Source organism: Pongo pygmaeus, chromosome 1, assembly GCF_028885625.2.
Source record: "Pongo pygmaeus isolate AG05252 chromosome 1, NHGRI_mPonPyg2-v2.0_pri, whole genome shotgun sequence".
Classification (NCBI taxonomy): domain Eukaryota; kingdom Metazoa; phylum Chordata; class Mammalia; order Primates; family Hominidae; genus Pongo; species Pongo pygmaeus.
In genome coordinates, this window is record NC_072373.2 from 51,287,971 (window position 1) to 51,309,513 (window position 21,543).

A 21,543-nucleotide genomic window follows, 5' to 3' on the forward strand; every position below is an offset into this window, starting at 1 on the left:
GCCAAGGAATGAGGGCAGCCTCTAGAAGCTGGGAATGGCCCTCAGCTCACGGCCAGTGAGGAAACAAGCACCTCAGTCCTACAAAACCAAAAAACTGAATTCTGCCATAATCTAAATAGACAAGAAATGAACTGAACCTCCAGAAGTCCTGCAATCCTACAGATACCTTGATGTTAGCCTGGTCAGAGTCATATTGGACTTCTGACCTACAGAACTGAAAAATAATACGTTTCTGTTGTTTTAAGCCACTAAGTTTTTGGTAATGTGTTAGGGCAGCAATTGAAAATAAATACAAACGTGTTAATGATTCATGCATTGAGTGGGAGAATGAAACACTCAATTCTATGTGGTATGGACCTACCTCACACCAAGAATTATGTAAGGACCGAGGGGGTAAGAGAAAAATGCTTATGGTTCAAAAAAAAAAAAAAATGTTTGACCTCTAAAAGCTCACTGGATCATTTTGGGATGGTGTTTTTTTTTTTTTGTGACGGGTGGCGGAGCAGGAGAAGCCAATACCTTCCCCAAAAGAAGAAGAATATGGTTAATAACGCAATGTATACAGGTTAAAATTATGGTCTTTTGTAATTTAAATGAACTCTGGCTTGGTCACTAACTGACAGAAATCTAAACTTGATAATCATACCTATCTCAAGGAGATGCAGAATAGAAATCAGTTAATGTGCTACATGGCACTTAGTCCATATGAGTATTTGAAGTTTGATAAGTAACTATTTTTTATTATAAATGTTTTAAATTGACCAAAATAAGCTCTTATCAAAAGCAAGTCCAGCAGGGATAACTGCAGATTTACTGATCCAGAGAAAAGTCACCAGGGATCAATAATCCAGTGAACCTCATGAATCTTTCTGGATTTAAAGATAATTTCTCTGCTTAGAATTTTCCAATTTAGAAAGATGTAAATTTCCTAACGGCTCACTCTTCATTCACCACTACCACCCATTTCCATTAAGAGAGTTAATTACCCTTTGGTTGCAATAGCTACAAATATGTCACAAAAATAAACAAGTAGAAAAAGGATACAAGCAGTATTTTTTTAAAAAAATTGAAATTAGGTATTTTTCCTCTATCTCAAAGCCATGAACAATACTCATATTCATTATTTCTGATTCTCCTCTTCCTGAACAAATAGGAGAATTACATTTCCCTGTCCCTTTGAGATACTCATTGCCATGAGATCTGTTTTGGCCAATGAAATGTGAATGGAAGTAATCTGTTACATTCAAGCAGAAGGGCTTAATTAAGAGCCAGTAAGTGATTCTCCATGCTCTCTTCCCCTCATGGGATTACAAAAATGTATGTCGATATGAAGATAACACAAGACTGAAGCTGCCTGGAATGCCAAGTCACCACATGAAGGGACGTCAGCTACCTTAAAGACCAACAAAGGTCTACAACTCACTGTGGGTGACAAAAGATTAGAACATACTTCATTGCTAAGCAGTTGAGGCTTTTTTGTATTGCTTCTTCTTGCAGCATAATCTAACCTATACTTACTGATATACTCAGTCAGATTCACCCTTTATGTGTGTAGTCTGTCTCTAAGCTTCATTCATTTAATCAATATTTATTGAGTATCTATTATGAGCAATCCCCTCTTCTAGGTATCTAGGATACATGAGGGAACCAAATACACAAAGATCTCTGTCCTCATAAAACACATTTAGCTGGGAGAGACAATACATACAAAGCATAATAAGTAAATTACACGGCATGTCAGAAGATACTAAGTCCTAAGGAAAAAAGAAAAAAGAAAATAGGGTAAGGTTTAGGAGTTCTAGGGATGGAGTGGGAGTGAAGCGGGGGCAGTCAGGTTCAGTTTTAAATAGAGTGATCTCAGTTTTCTCACCTGCAACACTCAATGTACCTACAACACTGAGGAACAGAGGAGAAAACGTGCTTTAAAATGCTCAGAAATTTTTAAATGCTATACAGTACTCGTATTCATTGCCATTGCTGTTATTGTTAATATTTAGTAGCAACAGAGGATTCTCCTGGGTCACTATTATAGGAAATAAGGGAAGTTTGATATGATTTGCCTAGAAATAGTATATATTTGGAATATATAAAATTGTTCTGATATTCTGTTTATATGTTTAAATATTCAATGATTAAGATACTTAATCTCTTAGTAAGCTGCCTCTGGGTCAGAATGTTTTTATTTGCTGAAAGGAGACCTCAGAGTAACTTAAGAAACAGAAATATACCAAAAGTATATTTTGCCTCATACGATATGAGAAAATTTATTACTTGATTGCCATGTTCCAATTTTACAAGTTTTGGTGAAATTTTAGCTTTCAGTATAAAATAGCCACTTCTTTAGAAATATCAGCTAAAGTTAAGGGTGGACAGATGGCCATGAAGACAGATTTTGATATCCTAGAGGCCTATTTCCTGTTTACTTCTGAATCTTGGAGCAGCAAAAGTAGTCAATTCTAGGAGAGAGAGCAAACTATGTCTTCATATGTAGGCTCCTAAGCGATGTGACAAAGCCAAATATAGTATTTCTAGATCTAATAACAACAAATCAGAAAACAGTATAAAGAAAGAAAAAATGTCACAAGGAACTGACATAATGAAAAAACAGACTGCATGCGAGAGTAAACCCAGACTAGGAAGCCACAGACCTACTCACTATCTTCTAGCTGTTTACCTTTCTCTGCTTCGTTTTCTCAACTTTAGAATACGAACAGCTCATGTGCATAGTTCACATGTATGTGTAAGGATTTTAGAGAGTTGAATGATTTGCAAACTGTAAAGAACTATGATAAATGTTATTATATCCCTCCAGAAGCACAAGAAGCTGTGTAAATGAGTAATTTATGATTGAGCAATTAAACAGGCCAGATAACAAGTCTGGAGAATGTCCAAAAGTAGGTAGAAAATGGGAATTAGCATTTAAGTAAATGAAACAGCATGAAGGCGCTGCAGACCTAGACCAATGTTTTCCAAATTGTGGGTCATACAACCCATTAATGAGTTGTGAAATCAATTTAGTGGGCTGTAATCAGTGTGATTTCTAGTGAAATAAAATAGAACAGACAATATCAGAATGTAATGCAGTTGCATCATTGTCAAGAAATTTGAAAGCCACTGACCTACACGATTAGGAAGCTTAAGAAAGTTGTGACCTCATCATAAATTTTAAAGATGTAGATATAGACAATAAGTTTCTTAACATATTTTTATAAGTTTGACAAATAATAAGGCAAAATTCGTAAGTGTGTATATATATAACATATATATATAAAATATCCTACAATTAGTCTCCCTAGCCACACCTCCATCCAAATTAATACAAAAACAACAAATGAAAATCTTCCCTAACATAACTTCGTGTAAAAACAAAAGTGAAGGTGGGAGGAGGATAAGGAGACCAAAAAAAACCAAACAACTCTTTAGATCACAGATCATGGGCAGTGTAAACATTCTGTTCTATGGGCTAATGAGTTCCAGTGTGGTGTACTCTGCTCAGTTCTGGGTAGCACATACTAAGGGTACTCTGAGAGGAAAAGATGCAGACTCGCAGGACACAGAAGACCCTGAAGATAGGAGACTACACTGGGCATGCTTAGCCCAAAGAAGCCCAAAGAAGAACGAAGGAGGCTCGTGGCTGCTGTCTTCAACCCAGATCACATCACTCTCCTCATTACATTTAACCTTGGGAAAGCTTGCCACTGCACTTAGAATAAAACGTGAATTGCTCCGACATCCAGCCCTGTCTTTTCTTCACTCAGTTCCAGCAGACAGAGCTCATCCTGTATCCACCTTTTGTATGAAATGCTCTTCAGTCTACCTGGGACATTATTTCATAGCTGCCCCTTTTATATCCTTTACATCTCAGTTTAAATATCACCTTCTCAGTGGGGACTTGCCCCACCTCACTCTCTCCAAATTAGTTCCCCAACTGGCCATTTTCTGTCATATCACTAATAATTCACCCTAGTTTTTTGTTTGCTTCATTATCTATTTCCTCCCACCATAAGGTAAGCTCCCTGAGGACACGGACTTGTCTTGCTCAGGCTACATTCCTTGTCTCTAGAATAGCACCTGCATATAACAGGTATGAAAACTATTTTTTGAATCAATCAGTTCAGGGAGAATAAATAAATAAATTGTACCTGGAGAACTCCTTCTCCACTTCCCCCTTTCTTTCTCTGCATCTCCATCACTTCACCACCACCACAAGCAATTGAACATTTATATAGTTCATTACAGTGTTAAGAAAACACTTGCATTCATTATATTATTCGGTCAGGGACTGTTTAGGAGTTAAGGGACAACATAGGATGGTTACTACCTGCATTTCTAGTTTTATAAATCCAGACACTGAGTTTTAGAAAAGCTAATACATGGCTTGATAAAGGTCCTACAGAGCATGCAAATCCCAAATTCTTCCCAAAGCATCATGCTTTTTCTCATGTTCACAAGAAAGCAAGAGGAAAAACATGGCTGGCATATCATGAGCTGGGGAGATACAGTCAGTCAATAATCAGAGTGGAAAGTTAGAGGACACCAAACTGTAAAGGGCGCTGAATGCCAGGCCAAGGACCTTGCATGACATTCTTCAGGCAACAAGGAACCAAGGAGGATTTTGAGGAAAGTAACATAATCAGATAGTGTCTTTGAGGAAGATAACTCTAGTGGAAACATACAGAATGGATTATGAAGAAAAATATCAGAAACAAAAGAGGGTAATTTCTTAGTCCAAATGTGAAGTAATTATCCAGTAAGGACGAGGGAACGGAAAGTAGAGATATTTTGAGACAATGTATGTGGTGGTAGCAGGGAGGAAGCAGAAAAACAAGTGAAGACCTGTTAGGATATTTTTCTGTTTTGAAGATCTAAACATAGTTTGAACATGCAGCAATATCAGATTTAGTATTTGTAATTTTCAATCCTTATATTAAAGGAATTACTACTATGCTATGTTGTCATACTTTTAAGAACTGGTTCTGAAAACTAATTGGAAATGTGACCACCTATACAACTTTATTTGCTACAGAAGACAGAACTACAGGTTTTATCGTATGTTGATTTATTATGGAATGAAAAGATACAAATAAGAGACACAAAATGAATAGACAATTGAAAATGCAAAGACTTGCCAATCTCTTAAGGACTGTTAAATACAAAATAGTTTTGGAAGTGCACAATCCTATTAATGAATTAAAATAAGTTAAAATCGTATCTTGATTTTTCAACAAAAATATATTTTGAAAATATAAATGCATAAGACATTTTTAAAATCCTATATATCTTTGCATTTAAAAATTAAATTCCTGAAAATACCTCCTTTCCAAAGTTAAAAGAAATTTGGCTCCAGTACAAACTTTGCTTAAAGTAAACTTACTCAGATTTTTCTTTATGAACTACATAGAGATTTCATTTATTTATAGTTTCACTGAAATTTATACCTGCTCTATGGATGAATCATGACCTATAGATTGTATCCTCAGTAAAATTAAAAAATGAATCAACATACAATAAAATCTATAGTTCTACTGTGTTTTCTATAAGCAAAATAAATTTGCATAGGTCACCACAATTTCAATTACTTTTCAGTGCTGACTCTGAGAAAAAAACTTAAATTTGCTCTTAAAAATATATGACAACATAGCAGAGTAATACTTTTCCAAAAGTAAAAATTAGGGTCAATTTGTCATCAAGAATGTCTGTCAGGATTTCTATCCTTGCTATTTTATACATATTGTATGTTAGCAAAGAATTTTTTTTGATTCTTCTAAGTAGGATTTTTATGGGGTCCAAAGAGCCTTAGTAGACCGGAGTCCAAATTTTAATTATTTGTATTCAATGCACTATGCTTAGTGAACTTTAGTTTTAAACAATCAAAATCTTCAGTTCACAGAGAAGACAAGGGATAAAGGAAATTTTCTTATTTTAAGGATGTATTTTTTCTCAAAATAATATGTAAAACAAAAAATACTTGTGAAAAAAATTATATTCTACGATTCATCCATTAAGAAAACAGTCTCATTTCTATTTTTTCACTGCTGTATTTCAGGTATGTCTTAGAATGCTTAGTAATTATGGGCATGAGCATATGTTTATTTATAATGTGTATATATACACACATTATATATATATAACAATATATTATACATTATATAAATATACATAATGTATATATATTATGTATATATAATTACATGACCCTAGGTGAGTTGATTTTGATAAAACTTGGTAAGAGAAATTCATAATGAATTATTAAATCTATTAAAATTAATTTTACTCTATAATTTCTACTAGCATATCACCTCAATTTGGAGATACATATATGTTCTTAAATTCTGTTTAGAACTTTTACAAGAGGCAGTATCAGGCAAACCAAACAAAACGGTTAAGAAGTGGGTTTCATATAATAATGCTGGATCCTTCGGACTGGACTACAGCAGGCTCAGAGATAGTCTGCAAAGCAGCATGTAAACAACATATGTGTGTGCATGAGCATGGGCATGTGCAGGTGTGTGTGTGTGTAATTGTAGCCTGGCATTTCTAACTAAACTAGAATGCTTTTATGACATTCTTCTATGCAGATGAGTAATATAAAGTGAAAACATGCTATCTACTAGTGATAAATGGCACTGGCTTGGAACAGTCTAAGGTTTTCTCTATAGAACTCCTCCACTCTTTGTATTGCATGTATTGTAACTTCCCCAATAAAACTTTATTAAAGTGCTGGGCAAACTTATGCATTTCTTATGGAATTTCATGTCAAATTTCTTTATTCAGGAAAAATTACAACGCTCTATGAAAATAAATGTGAAGTGAAAGGAGAAAAAAACTATGTTATTCAGCATCACTGTGAAATTTCATTTTCCCAAAATACTTGACAAAATTGAAATCCTGTTAAAAATGCAAAGCATTATCTTTCTAACACTCTTGAAATTAGGATACAATATTTTGTAATTCAGCAAATATTAATTGAGTACCTACTTACGTTTTAGGTACTGTTTTAGAAATATAGAAAAATTCGATGACAGGTTCAAGGCCACACAGAACCTTAGGTAACAAAGCCAGAAAAACTTAAAAACTCTAGTCAACTAATTCAGATGCTCATTTCACTACTTTGTTATTTAGTATAACTCATTTATTCCTCATCAGCCCATTTAAAAGGTTTTTATTTCATATCTCAAAACAATTTTATTAAAAAAAAGGCTTTCAATGAAATTACGACACCAAAGATGAGCACCACTAAATTAAAGCCAACTTATTTTTAACATAACTTTTACTTAATTCTGATTGTCACCATTCGATCTAAGTCCTGTATTTACAAGGAGAATATATGATTTGAGGAGTTTTAAGATAAGCCCTATCACTCCTTTAAAGTTATTCAATTTAAAAATGATCTCTTTTAGTAATTTCTATTAATTCTAAACAACACTCACAACCATATATTTTATTTTAATAAATAAAAATTTACAAACTACTATTGTATTTTTAAATGGTCAGGTGAAGTCTTCTTCCAAGAGACAGCTTAATCACCATATTATCTATTATTAAATGTAGAATAAAAGGACTTTTCTATGACAATAGTTAAACCAGATTTATCAGCATTTTTTTTTTAACTCAGTGTCTGCCTGAGGTCAAGTTAACAGAAGTATCCAACTTCATATTAGAGGAAACCTTACACCTAATAGAGAGTTGCAGGCATCTGTTCAGGACCTGGTGATTTTTTAAATAGTTTTATTAAGAATGTAAGAGCTGGCATGTAATTGGTACACCTCTTATCTTTTAATCACACATACACAAAGTAACTGAATGAAATTATATTGTGTCTCTTACCTAAAGAATGTGCAGCTGTGGTTTTTGAGCTGAAAAACCGGCCAAGCCCAAGATCTCCAAGTTTTACCACCCCAGTGGCTGTAATGAACACATTAGCTGGTTTTATATCTGTGAATAAATGAAGGGATCAGGTAAAAGATGACAAACATTTTAGAAATTTTAAAGGAATTAACAACTACGTTTCGTGATAGAATTTAAAATTTATTTTAATCATGAAAGTTTGAATTATGAACCAATTAGTTTATTTTGAATAATTCTGACAGATCCTAATACCTAGAAGTTCTCGATTCTCTGATAGACAGCTAATCATCAATGTAGCATGATGAACATGATTATTAATTTCTATCTCAAATGCATTTTGTTTTCCATTTTCAAAAAACCTGTGAAATTCAAAGCACAAAATACACGTGTCCTTTTGATACCAATTTTAAATAAAATATCTTACTAAAAATTAACTTACTGGTAGATTTGCATAAAATATAAAATCATGACAACACTATAAAGCACATAATTATTTACTTAGATGGCTTTAAAAATCTTAATTGCATAAATGAATTGTATTAAAATTTTTCACACTTCAGTATCAGTGGATCAATTACTTATTGATGTAACGTTAACACACTCTGCTTAACCACTTGACTGAAAAGAATGCTGAGCTAATACTGAATATTAAAAATCTAAGTGGTTATGATACACATTGTTTATCTGAAGAAACAAAAAACTCTTCCTTATATATATTTGGTTGCTGTCTTGTCTTTACCAACAGCATCTTACTGGTTAGTAAGATGCTCAAAAGAGTCAAGCAGAAGATTAATTTACATTCTTATTTAAAACCTAGTAGTGCTTTATTTAAAGGTTTAACATTCTAGCATAATTATAATTTGAAAATAATTACCTGAAAAAGTATGGTATTATGTACTGACTTGAAGACATTTACTTTAAGAACTTATATCACTTAAAACAAGATTAAAAGTTCTTAATGATTTTATCTTACCTCTATGCATGACTCTTCGAGAATGCATGTGTTCCAATGCACTGCAAAGCTGAACAAAATACTTCCAAACAGTTCTTTCAGGAATTAGCCTCTTTTGCTTCTTAAAATGCTTTTTGAAAATTAAAAATAAGAATTATAAAAACTAAAATTTCTCAAGATTGGATTCTGATAAGCAAAAATCCATAAGTCAGAAAAACACCTAATTTTATCTACCATTATCAGCTAAAAAGCATATGATCTTTATACTGAAATGATTCCAAGAATTTTATCTGACATAATGGCTTAAGTTTTTTCCTATTATAACTAAGGTTAGTGGAAACTGTGTAACAGTACGTTTTTGTGATGTCCCACTATTTCAAAAAATTAACATCTATATAAAACAATTTCTTGTCTTAAAAGGAAGATGTCAAATTTGATTTTAAGAAGAGCCAGAACAAAAAAGTCTAGATACCTGTAGGTAATTATGTTCATTAAAAGACAATTCTTCTCCTGGCAGAAGGTTTCACTACAGAATTCCTTTTAAATATTGAACCACCCTGGTGATTTGAAATATCACAATTTATTAAAAATTAAATAAATAAAAGGAATTTATGTAGAAAGTTTTCATGAATATTTCTACTGCACAATGCAAGTCAAACTTGTACTTTGCTTTGAATGAATGAAACTAAACTCCATGGAAGAAAAACCTTACAGGAATGCCCAGGCAAAAATCTGACAGCACCAATAGGCTACTTAGGAGAGGGGTCCTTGCACATAAGAGGGCAAATACTACAACAACTGTAAAACCAGAGGTACCTATTTATGCTCATTTTTTCTACAATAAATCTGCTAGAAGACTATACTAATAATATACTACTTCAAGGACAAAGTTCTTAGCTTCATAAGACTTAAAAAGATTCAACACATAAAAATTATTTTTCAAAAACAAAATGCAACTGATTTCCCATTTAACAATACCTATAAATGACCAACATGAATATTGCATTTTAATAGGTTTCCATAAAATTTTCTAATAATTTTAACTGTTTTAAAATATATATAGATATTAAAATTTAAATATGTACTTTAATGCAATTTACCCAAAGACATTTTGAGAAGTCCAACTAAATTGATTTTTTGTTATTGAATATGGAGGAACTATACTTGAGAAAATTCTAAAACAGCTACCTTTCAGTTTTTACACCTGTGACCAGCTGAGGGCAGGCTGAATGGAAAAACAGCACAAGGAAATCTGCTGATATCCCTACTTCATACTTAGCAAAAAATTATATCTACTGTCTCATATGTACTCAAGGTATGTACCAAAGTATAAATCTTTAAGGAAAAGCTAATAATCTTAGGTTAATCTTTCTTATAACACATACTACAGAAATAAATTTATTAGCAATTTCAGTAACATTACATCCCAAAGAATAAATAACAATTAGATGACCAGGTAATTAAAAAGCAAATCAGTGTCTTACTAAAATGTTAGAAACCTCCCATATCATGTTTCAATACTAAGTCTTTTTAATTGCAGACTGTGTCAACATCAGTTTTCATTCAAAGGGGGCAATGCTACAAAATCAGTTCTTTACACATAATTTTCTTTCAGACTTGGAATGAGTCCAAATAAACCCTGTATATGTGCTCTCCCTGATGCTGGATTAGCATATCAGAGGACTGTTTGATGTCAACAGGAAGATGGGGACCAGGTTTCTTTTCATTCAAAAATAAATATACCACATCATGTGCGTATGAGACCATGAAAACAAATTTTTATGCTTTAATACAGATTTTGAAATCATCATAATTATAATGTAGTTGGCAGTTTACTTTTTAAATACCATTATAAAAAAGAAATCAAATCTAAAAGAAAAGGCATAATTTAAAAATTGCCCCCAAATCGCACAATAGGGAAGACGTTACCGGACCAAGATAATCTGATTATTTTCATGTTTTTCTATTCTTTGAGACTGTAACTTACAAGTTAAACCTGACGACAATAAGCTGAATTCAATATAATACTACTCAGAATGACCTGGTCTAAGAGTTAAGTATCCAAATTAGTTACAGGCCTTTGAAGAATAACATGAATTTGATTTTTTCATAAAATAAAGGCAGTTTCATTATGCCATCAGTATCTCTCATTATTTTTAATGTGTGTGTTTAAACATACGTGGTTTTTAAACCATTCCTTAAGTATAGGGTTTTTTGGGTTTTGTTTTTTTTTGTTTTTTGAGAAAACCAACACTTAAAATGAGAAAAGCCTGTCTGTTCTGATGGTGGCACTGTTGGCTATCTCTTAAAAGAGGATGAACAGCAAAAAGGGAATGAAAATTCGAACTCTTTTTACTATGGGTAAAATGTATATTAGCACTACAAAGCAGGAACTTCCATAAAGCCAAAGAATTTAAAAAAAGAAAGAACAACCTTCTCTTAAAATTTATTCTAATAAACACATATCTTTTTAAAAGTTAATCATCTAGCCAAAGAGCATTATTGTTTGAAAATCCTGTTTCCCTTGAAAAAAGGCAGCCCTATATAAATGTTTAGCTCTGATTAAAAACAAAAAATCTAATGCCAACATGTAAAAAGTAAAAATGTACATATATTTGTTACATAGTAAGTTTTTAATATAGCAATAAATAATGTAACCAATACATCTAAAAGTTGGTAGCAATATAAATATTTATAAGAAAATGAAAGAATATGTGACAGGGCGCTTTTACAATATTTATGCTACGAAATAGAATTGCAACTTTTTTATAGTTGAAAATAAAGTATCCAAAAATTTATGGGCAGGCAAAAATAAACACCCAGATATACCTGATCACTTGGACATAATTTTGTTTAGTCTTATTTTTTTTTAAGTAGGCTAGTCTTTTCTCTACGCAAATCTTGAAATACTATTTACTTTAAAAGCAATTTTTCCACTTTTATCAAAATTATTCAAATAAATACTGGATATTATTCAAATAGAAAAATCAGATGTGACAAAAAGCTAATCAATTTACATATAAAAGTATGTACATACAAACATCAGATTATATTATTTCTGACTTATGTGTAAGAAGATTACCAGCATTTCACTTAGGTGAAATTCAGCATATCTGGTAAAACCCATCTGCATCACCATCTAAGTGATTTATATTAATATAAAAAGGGCTATAGCTGATCCAAGCTGTTTCCTTTCAAAGATTTTGGGAAAACAGTCACATCTTAATAGACACACTCTTTTTAAAATTATTAATCTCCAAACATCCCACTACAAATTAAATGACCAAGACCAAATCCAATTATATAGTGGACACTGAATATCTAAGTATCATTTTTGAACTCCATTGGGTAACTTGGTTCCTGCATTCTAGACATTACAACTCCCAGTAGAATATACACTGCTTATTTCTGAGTTATATAATTCTAATATTCTTCCTCAAGAAATCTCAGGAAGAGCTTCAGTAATATTACCCAGCATAACCTCATCAACAGAGAAAGAACAGAAAATGATCTTATTTTACAAAAAAATTACTATTCTCTGTGGCATATCAAAACATTTAAGCATACAGTTTGACATGTTAATCTTTAAAAAAGAAAATTTCAGGCAAAATATCTGGAACTATCAGGGTCAGCTTCATGGGCAGGAAACCTGTGTTATGCAGGTCTGGCACTTGGTTTAAAGCTCTGTTACTGCCATCTTACAAATTTTTAATTTTTAACAAAGGGACTTGCAATTGTGTAGCCAACCCAGGGAATCATACACTAAGCATCCTTTAGAAATGTACTGCTGTGGTTAAAAAAAATAAAAAACAAAACAAAACAAAAATGCAATCCTGGTGTGCAAGGTGTTTTTGAAGAGGATTAGGAAAAATGTTAATTAAATGATGAGAAATAATGAAGTTATAAGAGAACTAGAATTACAGGCACCAGCTGCTCTCCATTTCTTCCAAGTATCTAGTAAGAGGAAGTAAGTGATTTATGTTAAATATAAGGAAGCATTTCCTGCTTGGAGTGTTGTCAAATGTTTAAATGTGCCACTAACACAATCCATATCCATCTTATAATAACAGACCTGATTATAAGGTTTGACAGTAACTGGTTGTGTGACCTTGAACAAGCCATTTAACCTTGATGGGTCTCAGCTTCCTCACTCTATTATAAACAGAGTTTGGAGATGATCTATGACGTCTCCACCACTTCTAAAATACAATCTGTGGGTCTACAGTCTTAGTTTCAAATAAAACAGAAATAATAAGTGTCTGTTTGGCACATCTCATACTTAAAAATAATAGTTTCTTGATATGCCTTATCCTTCATATATCCAATTAGTAAAAACAAAGCAACAACAAAAAACCTCAGGGATCCCTATTGGTCCATTTAATACTACAAAAGGTCTTAACATGAGATGACAAGTAGTTAGAGTTCTTTGTTATAAGCTTGTAATTAGGTCAAACATTTACCATCAGAGGGGATGTTAAGTTCCCAAACACAGCACTGTAATTATAATGCAATTTTATAAGGCTATATTTTGTCATGGTTATTTCAAAGAATTAATGCACAGAGACTGGGTGATGAAAAAGATAGAATGCTTCTGGAAGTATAATGGACAGTTCTAAGTGTGACTTTTATCATTTATTAATCTTTCTATGCAAACATTTTTCTTTGGAAGGCATAATGAGGTATCAACAAACTAAACTTCACAAATATTTGCTATACACAATTGTGGGAAATTATATAAAATTAAAATTTTGGTATGTAACACTAATTTACAGTGAATAAGTATTTTCTCTCTTGGCACAATGAATAAAATTCAGATACCTTAAGTTGCATTAGAAGGTGTAAAGTAGGATGGGCCTGACAGTCATGAGATCACTGAGAATACTTATCACTAGCATCTGATTTTATCTTCTTATCCAAGGTCTACTAGTCTTTGTCTTTTCCTGTAATGCTGGAAAATCTATTAAGAGTGCTAAGCTGTTTTCAAATTATAATAGAATATAAATATAATCAATTCATTCCCAAAAGTTAAAATTGTGCAGGTTATTAATGCAAGCCAAAAATATATTACATCTTAGGGTAGAAAATGTGAAACAAAATATTTTTCGTGAGCAATTACACCTTGAGGGAAAAAAACCTCTTAAATTATTTAGCAAACAAGAAAACTAAGTACCCATAAAGTCAAAAAACTTCCCCAAAACAGTTGCCTCCTGAAAACTGGTACATCAATATCAAGGCAACTTATTTAGAATATTAAAAAACTAAAAGATCAACAATAAAAACACACGAATGCATCAGAATTACTACAAAGAATGGTCCCTGCATTGCTGCCATGTGAATAATTCTTAAGAGAAGTTTCCACATTACTAAAACTGACGAGAAAATACTTGGAAATACTTAAAATGTTTTCTCTATTGCATCAGAGTACTAGTGATAGATAAAGTGAGATTAAAAAGAACAGTCAGTCAGTCTTCGAGGAGAAAAAGAAGGTCACAAAGATAAACAGAAATATTTCCCTCTTTAATAAATTCTTTCTTGCTATGTTATACTAGACAACAGTAAGAGAGGTGAAGAGATATTTTAATTTTCATAATGAACAAAGAAAACACAGCAGAACAGTAAAAGTATCTCAATTGAAATCTAAAGGAGAGAAATTAAGATGCTTAACATAATGGTGTCTGTATCCCTTGTCTTTACTTAAGTGTCTAAAACTACTGCTCATGATGGTATTACATGGTTTACAAAAGGGAGCTTTATATCACTATCATCTTCAAATGTAAGGAGCAATAAGCTCCTTCAAAATTATCTTCAATTTTTTCCAAGCAAACAGAGTTCAAAGTTCATACATCACCTTTTATTTACGCTCACAGAATTAAATAATGGTAATTTCATGGTATAAAGTGTTCAATTTTCTAAAATCTCTAAGTTCTATACTGCTTCGACTTCAAACTACTTAAGTATCAAGGAAAACCCAAGTGATATTTTATCAGTAACATTGCTCTTAAAAAAATAATTATATATAACACACCTACATATACATACCATATGTAGACATAAATTTATACAGATATAGACACATAGATGTACATATATCATGTATAGGTACCTAAGTAAATGTATCTATGTGTGTGTGTGTATATATATATCTAAAATATATATTTTTAATTTATATATATGTATAAAATAATATTCAATCCTGTGTAGTTTTTTCAGATAGTGCTACTAACTTGCAACCTTAGGACTTCAGAATAATTCTAAAATGAAATATAAGACAGGTGACGATCTTATACAAAAGACTTAGTGGGAAACTGCATTTGGAATCACTGACAGTTCTCATAATTGTCTGACATGGGCTATACACTTTGTCCAGATGCTGAAATGGAAAGTGTAGGTATCCTGGTAAACAATAAATCAGAGTTATCAAAGAGAGATGGGACTGCTGGGAAACCTTTATTGCTTTAAGGATCCAAAGGCCAAGAGTGTAAAAGACATTTCAAAGTGATTTTATTTCCAATACAACCTCTACATTTGGATAAGGACATATAAAAATGTGTCTGCAAATGTAAAAACAGCCAAACCAAGTAGGTGAACAAGATTTTTAAGTTATATTTGAAGACAACAGTTATCTCCAAAACATGGTTGACATTCTAGCTAATTTATTAATGTCTGTCATAAGCAGAATTCTAAGATGTACCTCACTCCCCCAAATTCTCAAGTCCTGTTGTATAATCCCATTCTCTTCAATGTGAGTAGGGCATGTGAATATCATGAATTACTCTTCCCATTTCATATGATGTTATATAGAAGAAGGGATTTTGCAGATGTAATTAAGGTCCCTAATCAGCTGACTTTTGAGTTAATCAAGAAGGACATTAGCATGGGTAGTCGTGACCTAATTGGGTGAGCCATTCAAAAAAGTCAAGAGAGATCTGAACCCAGAGAAACTCTCCTGCTGGTCTTAACGGAACACAATGGCAGGTTGTGGAGATGAATGGGGCAGAAAATGGCCAGCAGCCTCATGAGCCTAAGGATACCCCCAGTTGACAACCAGAAGGGAAGTAGGAACTTTAGCCATACAACTTCAAGGAACTGAATTCCCCAAAAACCAGTGAACATGGAGAAAGACCCTGAACCTCAGTGAGCTCACAGCCCCAGATGGCACCTTGATTTCAATTTTCTAAGACCTTCAGCAGAGAACCCACTAATCCTGACCCACAGGAATCTAGAGTTAATAAATTTGTGTTGCTTAAAGCTGCTAAATTTGTAGTAATTTGCTATGCAGCAATAAAAAATTAATACAAAATACAATTGTAAACACATGAAAAATCAATATGTAAAATTAATTTTATGTTTGTATAAAGAAAAAGAGTTTTAAGGCTCCTAGCAAATTTAGAAGGAATGACCTACAGGTGGTAACAAGGTAGAAAATACAAAGTCAGCAATCTAAGAAGATAGCCTATACCTAAATATCCTAGAAATAAGAAATGATGGTCTTATTTATTTATTTTGTGCAGTACCAAACTCCTGGCAGGAAACAGACATCCATTTAAATTATTTGTATTGCATATTTCACTAAAAAAATTTATAAAAATAATATTCATTTCCTCCTTAGCCACTGTGATATAGGTATGACATTCTCTTGGCAGATAACAAACCTCTGAGTTTCTTCTCAAAATATTAGGTTACATTTTGTTTTATTGCTAGTCTAGCAAAACAATTTTTAAAAATGTTATATTAAATACACACATTTATAGTTTCTTCTATTTGTCTCAAATTGATTTACCAATAGGTAGTTATAAATACAGGCACTTACAAATTAGTTCAATGAATGAAGTATATTTTGTGAAATGAACTATGAAAATTTAAAATATATTTTAGTAACATTTCTATTGACAACTTGAAATTTTAAAATCCTCTTATTTATATATTTTTGAGATTAATTTCCTCTACACTGGGTCTTCATCACCAAATATGTTTCTTGACATTAGAATAGTGAAATAACCAGTATAATAAGACATACTACAAAATGGAGCATGTATGTGTCCAATTTAACTACAATAAAGAAAATATATGGCATATGCAGCACAATTTAACTGAAATCTGTTTTGTAAGAGTCGATTTTCCTTTAAAATTCTGATTGCTGATAATGAAGAAATTATGATGAAAAATTCTAGATTTCCTTTTATCCTAAAACTCATCTGGGAAGTATTTCATCTGACCACAGCCTCAGGTATTCCTTTGTCACTAATTAGAGAAATACTGAATATTTCAACTATAAATTGCTTAATTATATTTGTCAGCCTGCTCTGAACCAATGAATTATTTACTTGTAAAAATCTTTGATGCAATGCTATCCAGAGGTTCATTTCTGGAATACAGACCAGAAGCTATATTTCCTCTTGTACCCCAATTAAGCTGAAGACTTGAGAGAATGAAATATATTGTTATGATGCACAATGATTTACAATATTACTCACTAAAAAGAAATGAATCATGTTCATTACAATTCAAGCATTCACTGCTGTCCTTTGTAAAGCTTTAAGGCACTGTTCTATTCCTTCACAAAAGAAGTTCCTACGATTTTTTTTTCCTGATATAATCTATTTTATAAAGAACTGCTTACAGAACTAATAAGCATGTTCAGAAAACAATTTTAGAATTTCTTAACTACCCAACCCCACTCCCGTAAAAAAATACACTGAATATCACAGCAACTCTCTATGAGACGAGAGCATAAAGCAGCAGGAAATTGCTGTGACAGTTATACAATCACCCATGTTATCTACTGAGCCCTGGAACAGAGAATTGTAATAGAAGTAAAACAACCAACTTCTATACATCTATTCACTACATATTTATTGAAGTTGGTGCTATGAGCTAGAAGCTGAAGATAGCCAGGCAAGCAAAGCCAGCATGGTCTTTGTGCTCAACAGAAATTTAAGTCTAATGGGAAATACAAACACCAATAAAATAATTACACACATGAATACATGATTATATTACTAAGTGCTATGTAGGAAGGGTACTCTGGGAGCACTTATACCATAAAGTACTCTATGAGTCAAAGGAAAACACTTGAGGAAGTGATACCTAAGTAAAGAACTGAAGTACAAGCAGAAATAAAGTCAGCCAAGAATGGAGAAGAAGAGCATCCCAGGTAAAATAAAATCACATTCAAGGAAATGAAAGGCCAATGTGCCACAGCAAGAGCAGGAGTCAGATTCCATAGCAAATATATGCTGAGCACAAGCTCTGTGCCAGGCACTGCTCTAGGCACTTGGGATATGTGAATACACAAAACGGACTCTGACCCTCTCTGAGGGAGCGTATCTTCTGTATCACACAAGGCTTGCTAAATCTTGCCAAACATTTTAGTCTTTACCCTTAAAGTGAAAACCTAGAAAGATTTGATTGAAAGGAAGTTTTTCTTTTTTCTTTGTTTCTCTCCCTTCTAACGTCTTAAAGACCAGTGGAGAAACGGATTTAAGGAACGGGTGCTGGATGCTGGGAGACAAAAAGCTCTCGCTCTCTCCAAATGAGAGATGATAGGGAGAGAAATGGAAAGGGAGCTGGGTGGAGAAATTTGAAAGGCATTTAGAAGAAAAAATAAACAGAATCTGGTGAGATTGAAAAGAAGAGGTAAGGGAGAGTGAAATGTCAAAAAAAAGTCCTGGTTTCCAGAGTGCACAGCTAGATAAACTGGTGCCAGGCCTCGAATTAGGGAACATGGGAGGATGTGTAGTCTGTAAGGAATTTGTTTACAGACATATTGAGCCATATAGAGTCAGAATTTTAAAGAGCGCTCCATGCTAAAGATAAAAAATTGGAAGTCAACAAGAGTATAGAGAGTAATTGAATCCATAGGTAAGAATGAGATCGGCTATAACGTAAGAACATAAAAAAAAAAAAAAAAGTCAAGGACTGAAACTTAAAATTCCATCATTAAAGGCCAGGAAGAAGAGAATGAGTCAGTTAAGAAAAATGATAGTCTCTAGAGAGGTAGGAAGAAAATCAAGACATTGTGGGACTCAATAAGCCAGTGGAGGAGTGTTTTAGGAAGAGGAGTATGAAAAGCAGAGCCAAATGCTGCTGAGAAATCAAGCAGAATGAAGACTGGACAAAGTCCTCTGGCTTTCATGAGAGAGGTCATTGAAGAGCCATTACGTGTGGTAGGTTGGAAAGAGGGTCAGGATTAAGTGTCTGACTATGAAGGAAAAAAAAGAACTAGGGTAGTAATTGAAGGAAAAGGCAGGCAGAGGTGAGGGTGGTAGGACTTAAGAGGGTCTTCTGAGATCATCTTACTTAAAATAGCAACACACAGGCTGGACACAGTGGCTCACACCTGCAATCTCAGCACTTTGGGAGGCTGAGGCAGGTGGATCACCTGAGGTCAAAGTTCGAGATCACCCTGATCAATATGGTGAAACCCCATCTCTACTAAAAATACAAAAATTAGCCGGGTGTGGTGGTGCACACCTGTAGTCCTAGCTACTAGGGAGGTAGAGACAGGAGAATTGCTTGAACCTGGGAGGCAGAGGTTGCAGTGAGCCAAGATCGCACCACTACATTCCACCCTGGGCGACAGACTGAGATTCCATCTCAAAAAAATTAATTAAATAAATAAAATAAAATAGCAACACACCTCCTCCAAACTCCTTATTTAATTTTTCTTCATTGATTTATCAACATCTGGCACATAATATATTCTACTTGCTTTTAGAATTTTATTTGACTTCCCCACTGGAAAATAAGTTTCTTGAATGAATGAATGAATGGGGAACAAGCGTGTGTGCATGTATATACATGTAAATACGTTTAAAATAACAGTGACCTGAGCATATTTAAATGATGAGAGAAGGCACTCAGAAGTGCACAATGGTTATAAATCTAGGACTGGGAACAGATAATGATAGGAATTAAGATTTCTGAGAATACAGGCAGAGAAAGGATAGAGAACCCAGGTGGAGGGACACATAACAATCCCTCCTATCTAACAAGAATATGGTAACAGGAGAGAAGGAGGAGAGAACAGTAACAGACACAAGTAGGTCTAGCAGGTTCAGTCATGGGAAGGTAAGGGTGCTCCTGTCTAGTGACTTCTAAATACTCTGTAAAACTGGAGGAATAAAGTCAACTTTGAAGAGTAGAAAAGGGTAGATTTGTATGATGCAAGGACGCTAGAAGAAGAGTAGTGATCAGAGGTTTAAATGGAATAAAGAAAATGTGAATACCTATCAGATATCACACATGCATACAGGCACAGATGGATGGGTATGTGTGCATACATTTGTATATATGTCTTTAAAAAGTATATATATAAACATACTATATATTATATTACTTAACCATCATAACAACACTGTAAGACAGGTATTACTGACCCAATTTTATTGATGTAGAAACTGGCTCAATCATTAAGATTAAATAACTAGGACAACTGATTAAAATCCTTTAATTGCCATCTGAATTCACCAGTGTAGTTTCAGAGGTCGTGTTATAATCATCCCTTATAACCCACACTTTTCCTTTATATAACTTATTCCAACTGCAGGTATATAGTTTTATATTAGTATTAGTTAAATGCCTGTTTCTCCCACTGGATGATGAGCTCCAAAAAGCCATGAACCATGTACCTGGCACATAGTAAATGTCTAATAAATGAAAAAATAAAATCTAGAGCTATTTTTTAAAAGCTACAAATTGGTATTAACTATTTAAGGGACTAATTTGGCAATAGCTATTATCATTTAAAATGTGCATACTCTTACTTAGCAATATTTATATGAATCTATGTGATAGAAACAGACAATAAAGTATGTATAGATATAGTTGTATTGATGTAGATGAGGCTTTGTACTTGAGATTTCTCTGTAGGAATAAAAAATGAAAACAATCCAATTATCTATTAACAAAGTAATAAAATAAATCGTGATGTGTCTGAGAAAGAATACATGTATTAGTATATATTCTTATATTTAAATGGGTATAAAGATAGTAAGTAAAGTTGGGAAGGTTTTATGCACATAAAGGTTAGAGGTTATTTCTGGGACATGGGAATGAGGGAGAAAAAGGAAGGACCATATAAATAAAATTGGGTCAGTAATACCGGTCATATAGTTTTATTATGATGGTTAAGTAATATAATATATAGTTATGTTTATATGTATACTTCTTAAAGACATATGTACTAATGTATGTACACATATCCATTCATCTATTTAAAGGCATATGTACTAATGTATGTACATATATCCAACCACATATCAATCTTTCCTACCTGGCCAGGAAATCAACTCTTTATCTACACTAAACAACACAGGAAGCCAGCGTGCTATAAGTTAGACTTGCAGGAAGCCAGACTGCTATCTCTAGTGACAATCTAGGAAGCTAAACAGTAACTTCCATAACAATTGATAAATAACTGACAACTTCCCTAATTTTGTTCCTGCCTCTAACTAGGACCAACCAGAGAAAGCCAAATACGTACTCCTAACTAATCACAAGGAAGTCCTGTTTCTAGTCAGCCGGTCTATAGCTTCTCTACGTCAGCAGCCTCCCATCAGGGCATACCCAAAGGCTTCCCTTTTCTTCCCTCTATAAACCTTTCATTCCTTTGCTTGCTTTTAATTCTCTGCCAAGATGCAAGTGATGATTGGCTGACTCCCTTGCTACAGCAGGCTCGAATAAATAGCTTTTGTTTTTCTCATTCGGTTATTCTTGTTTGTTTCTATATGGTTCAACTTGTC

General features: G+C 33.2%; 1 protein-coding gene across 1 annotated transcript in view; it reads right to left on the reverse strand.

Annotated features, from left to right (window-relative positions):
- Window positions 1-21,543, reverse strand: part of NEK7 (NIMA related kinase 7) — a 157,116-nt gene that overhangs the window by 29,540 nt on the left and 106,033 nt on the right. The window contains exons 6-7 of the mRNA XM_054488015.2: window positions 8,822-8,930; window positions 7,828-7,935 (exon numbers count right to left, since the gene is read on the reverse strand). Of these exons, the coding sequence (XP_054343990.1) occupies window positions 7,828-7,935; window positions 8,822-8,930 (217 nt within the window). The remainder of the gene's footprint in view (window positions 1-7,827; window positions 7,936-8,821; window positions 8,931-21,543) is intronic.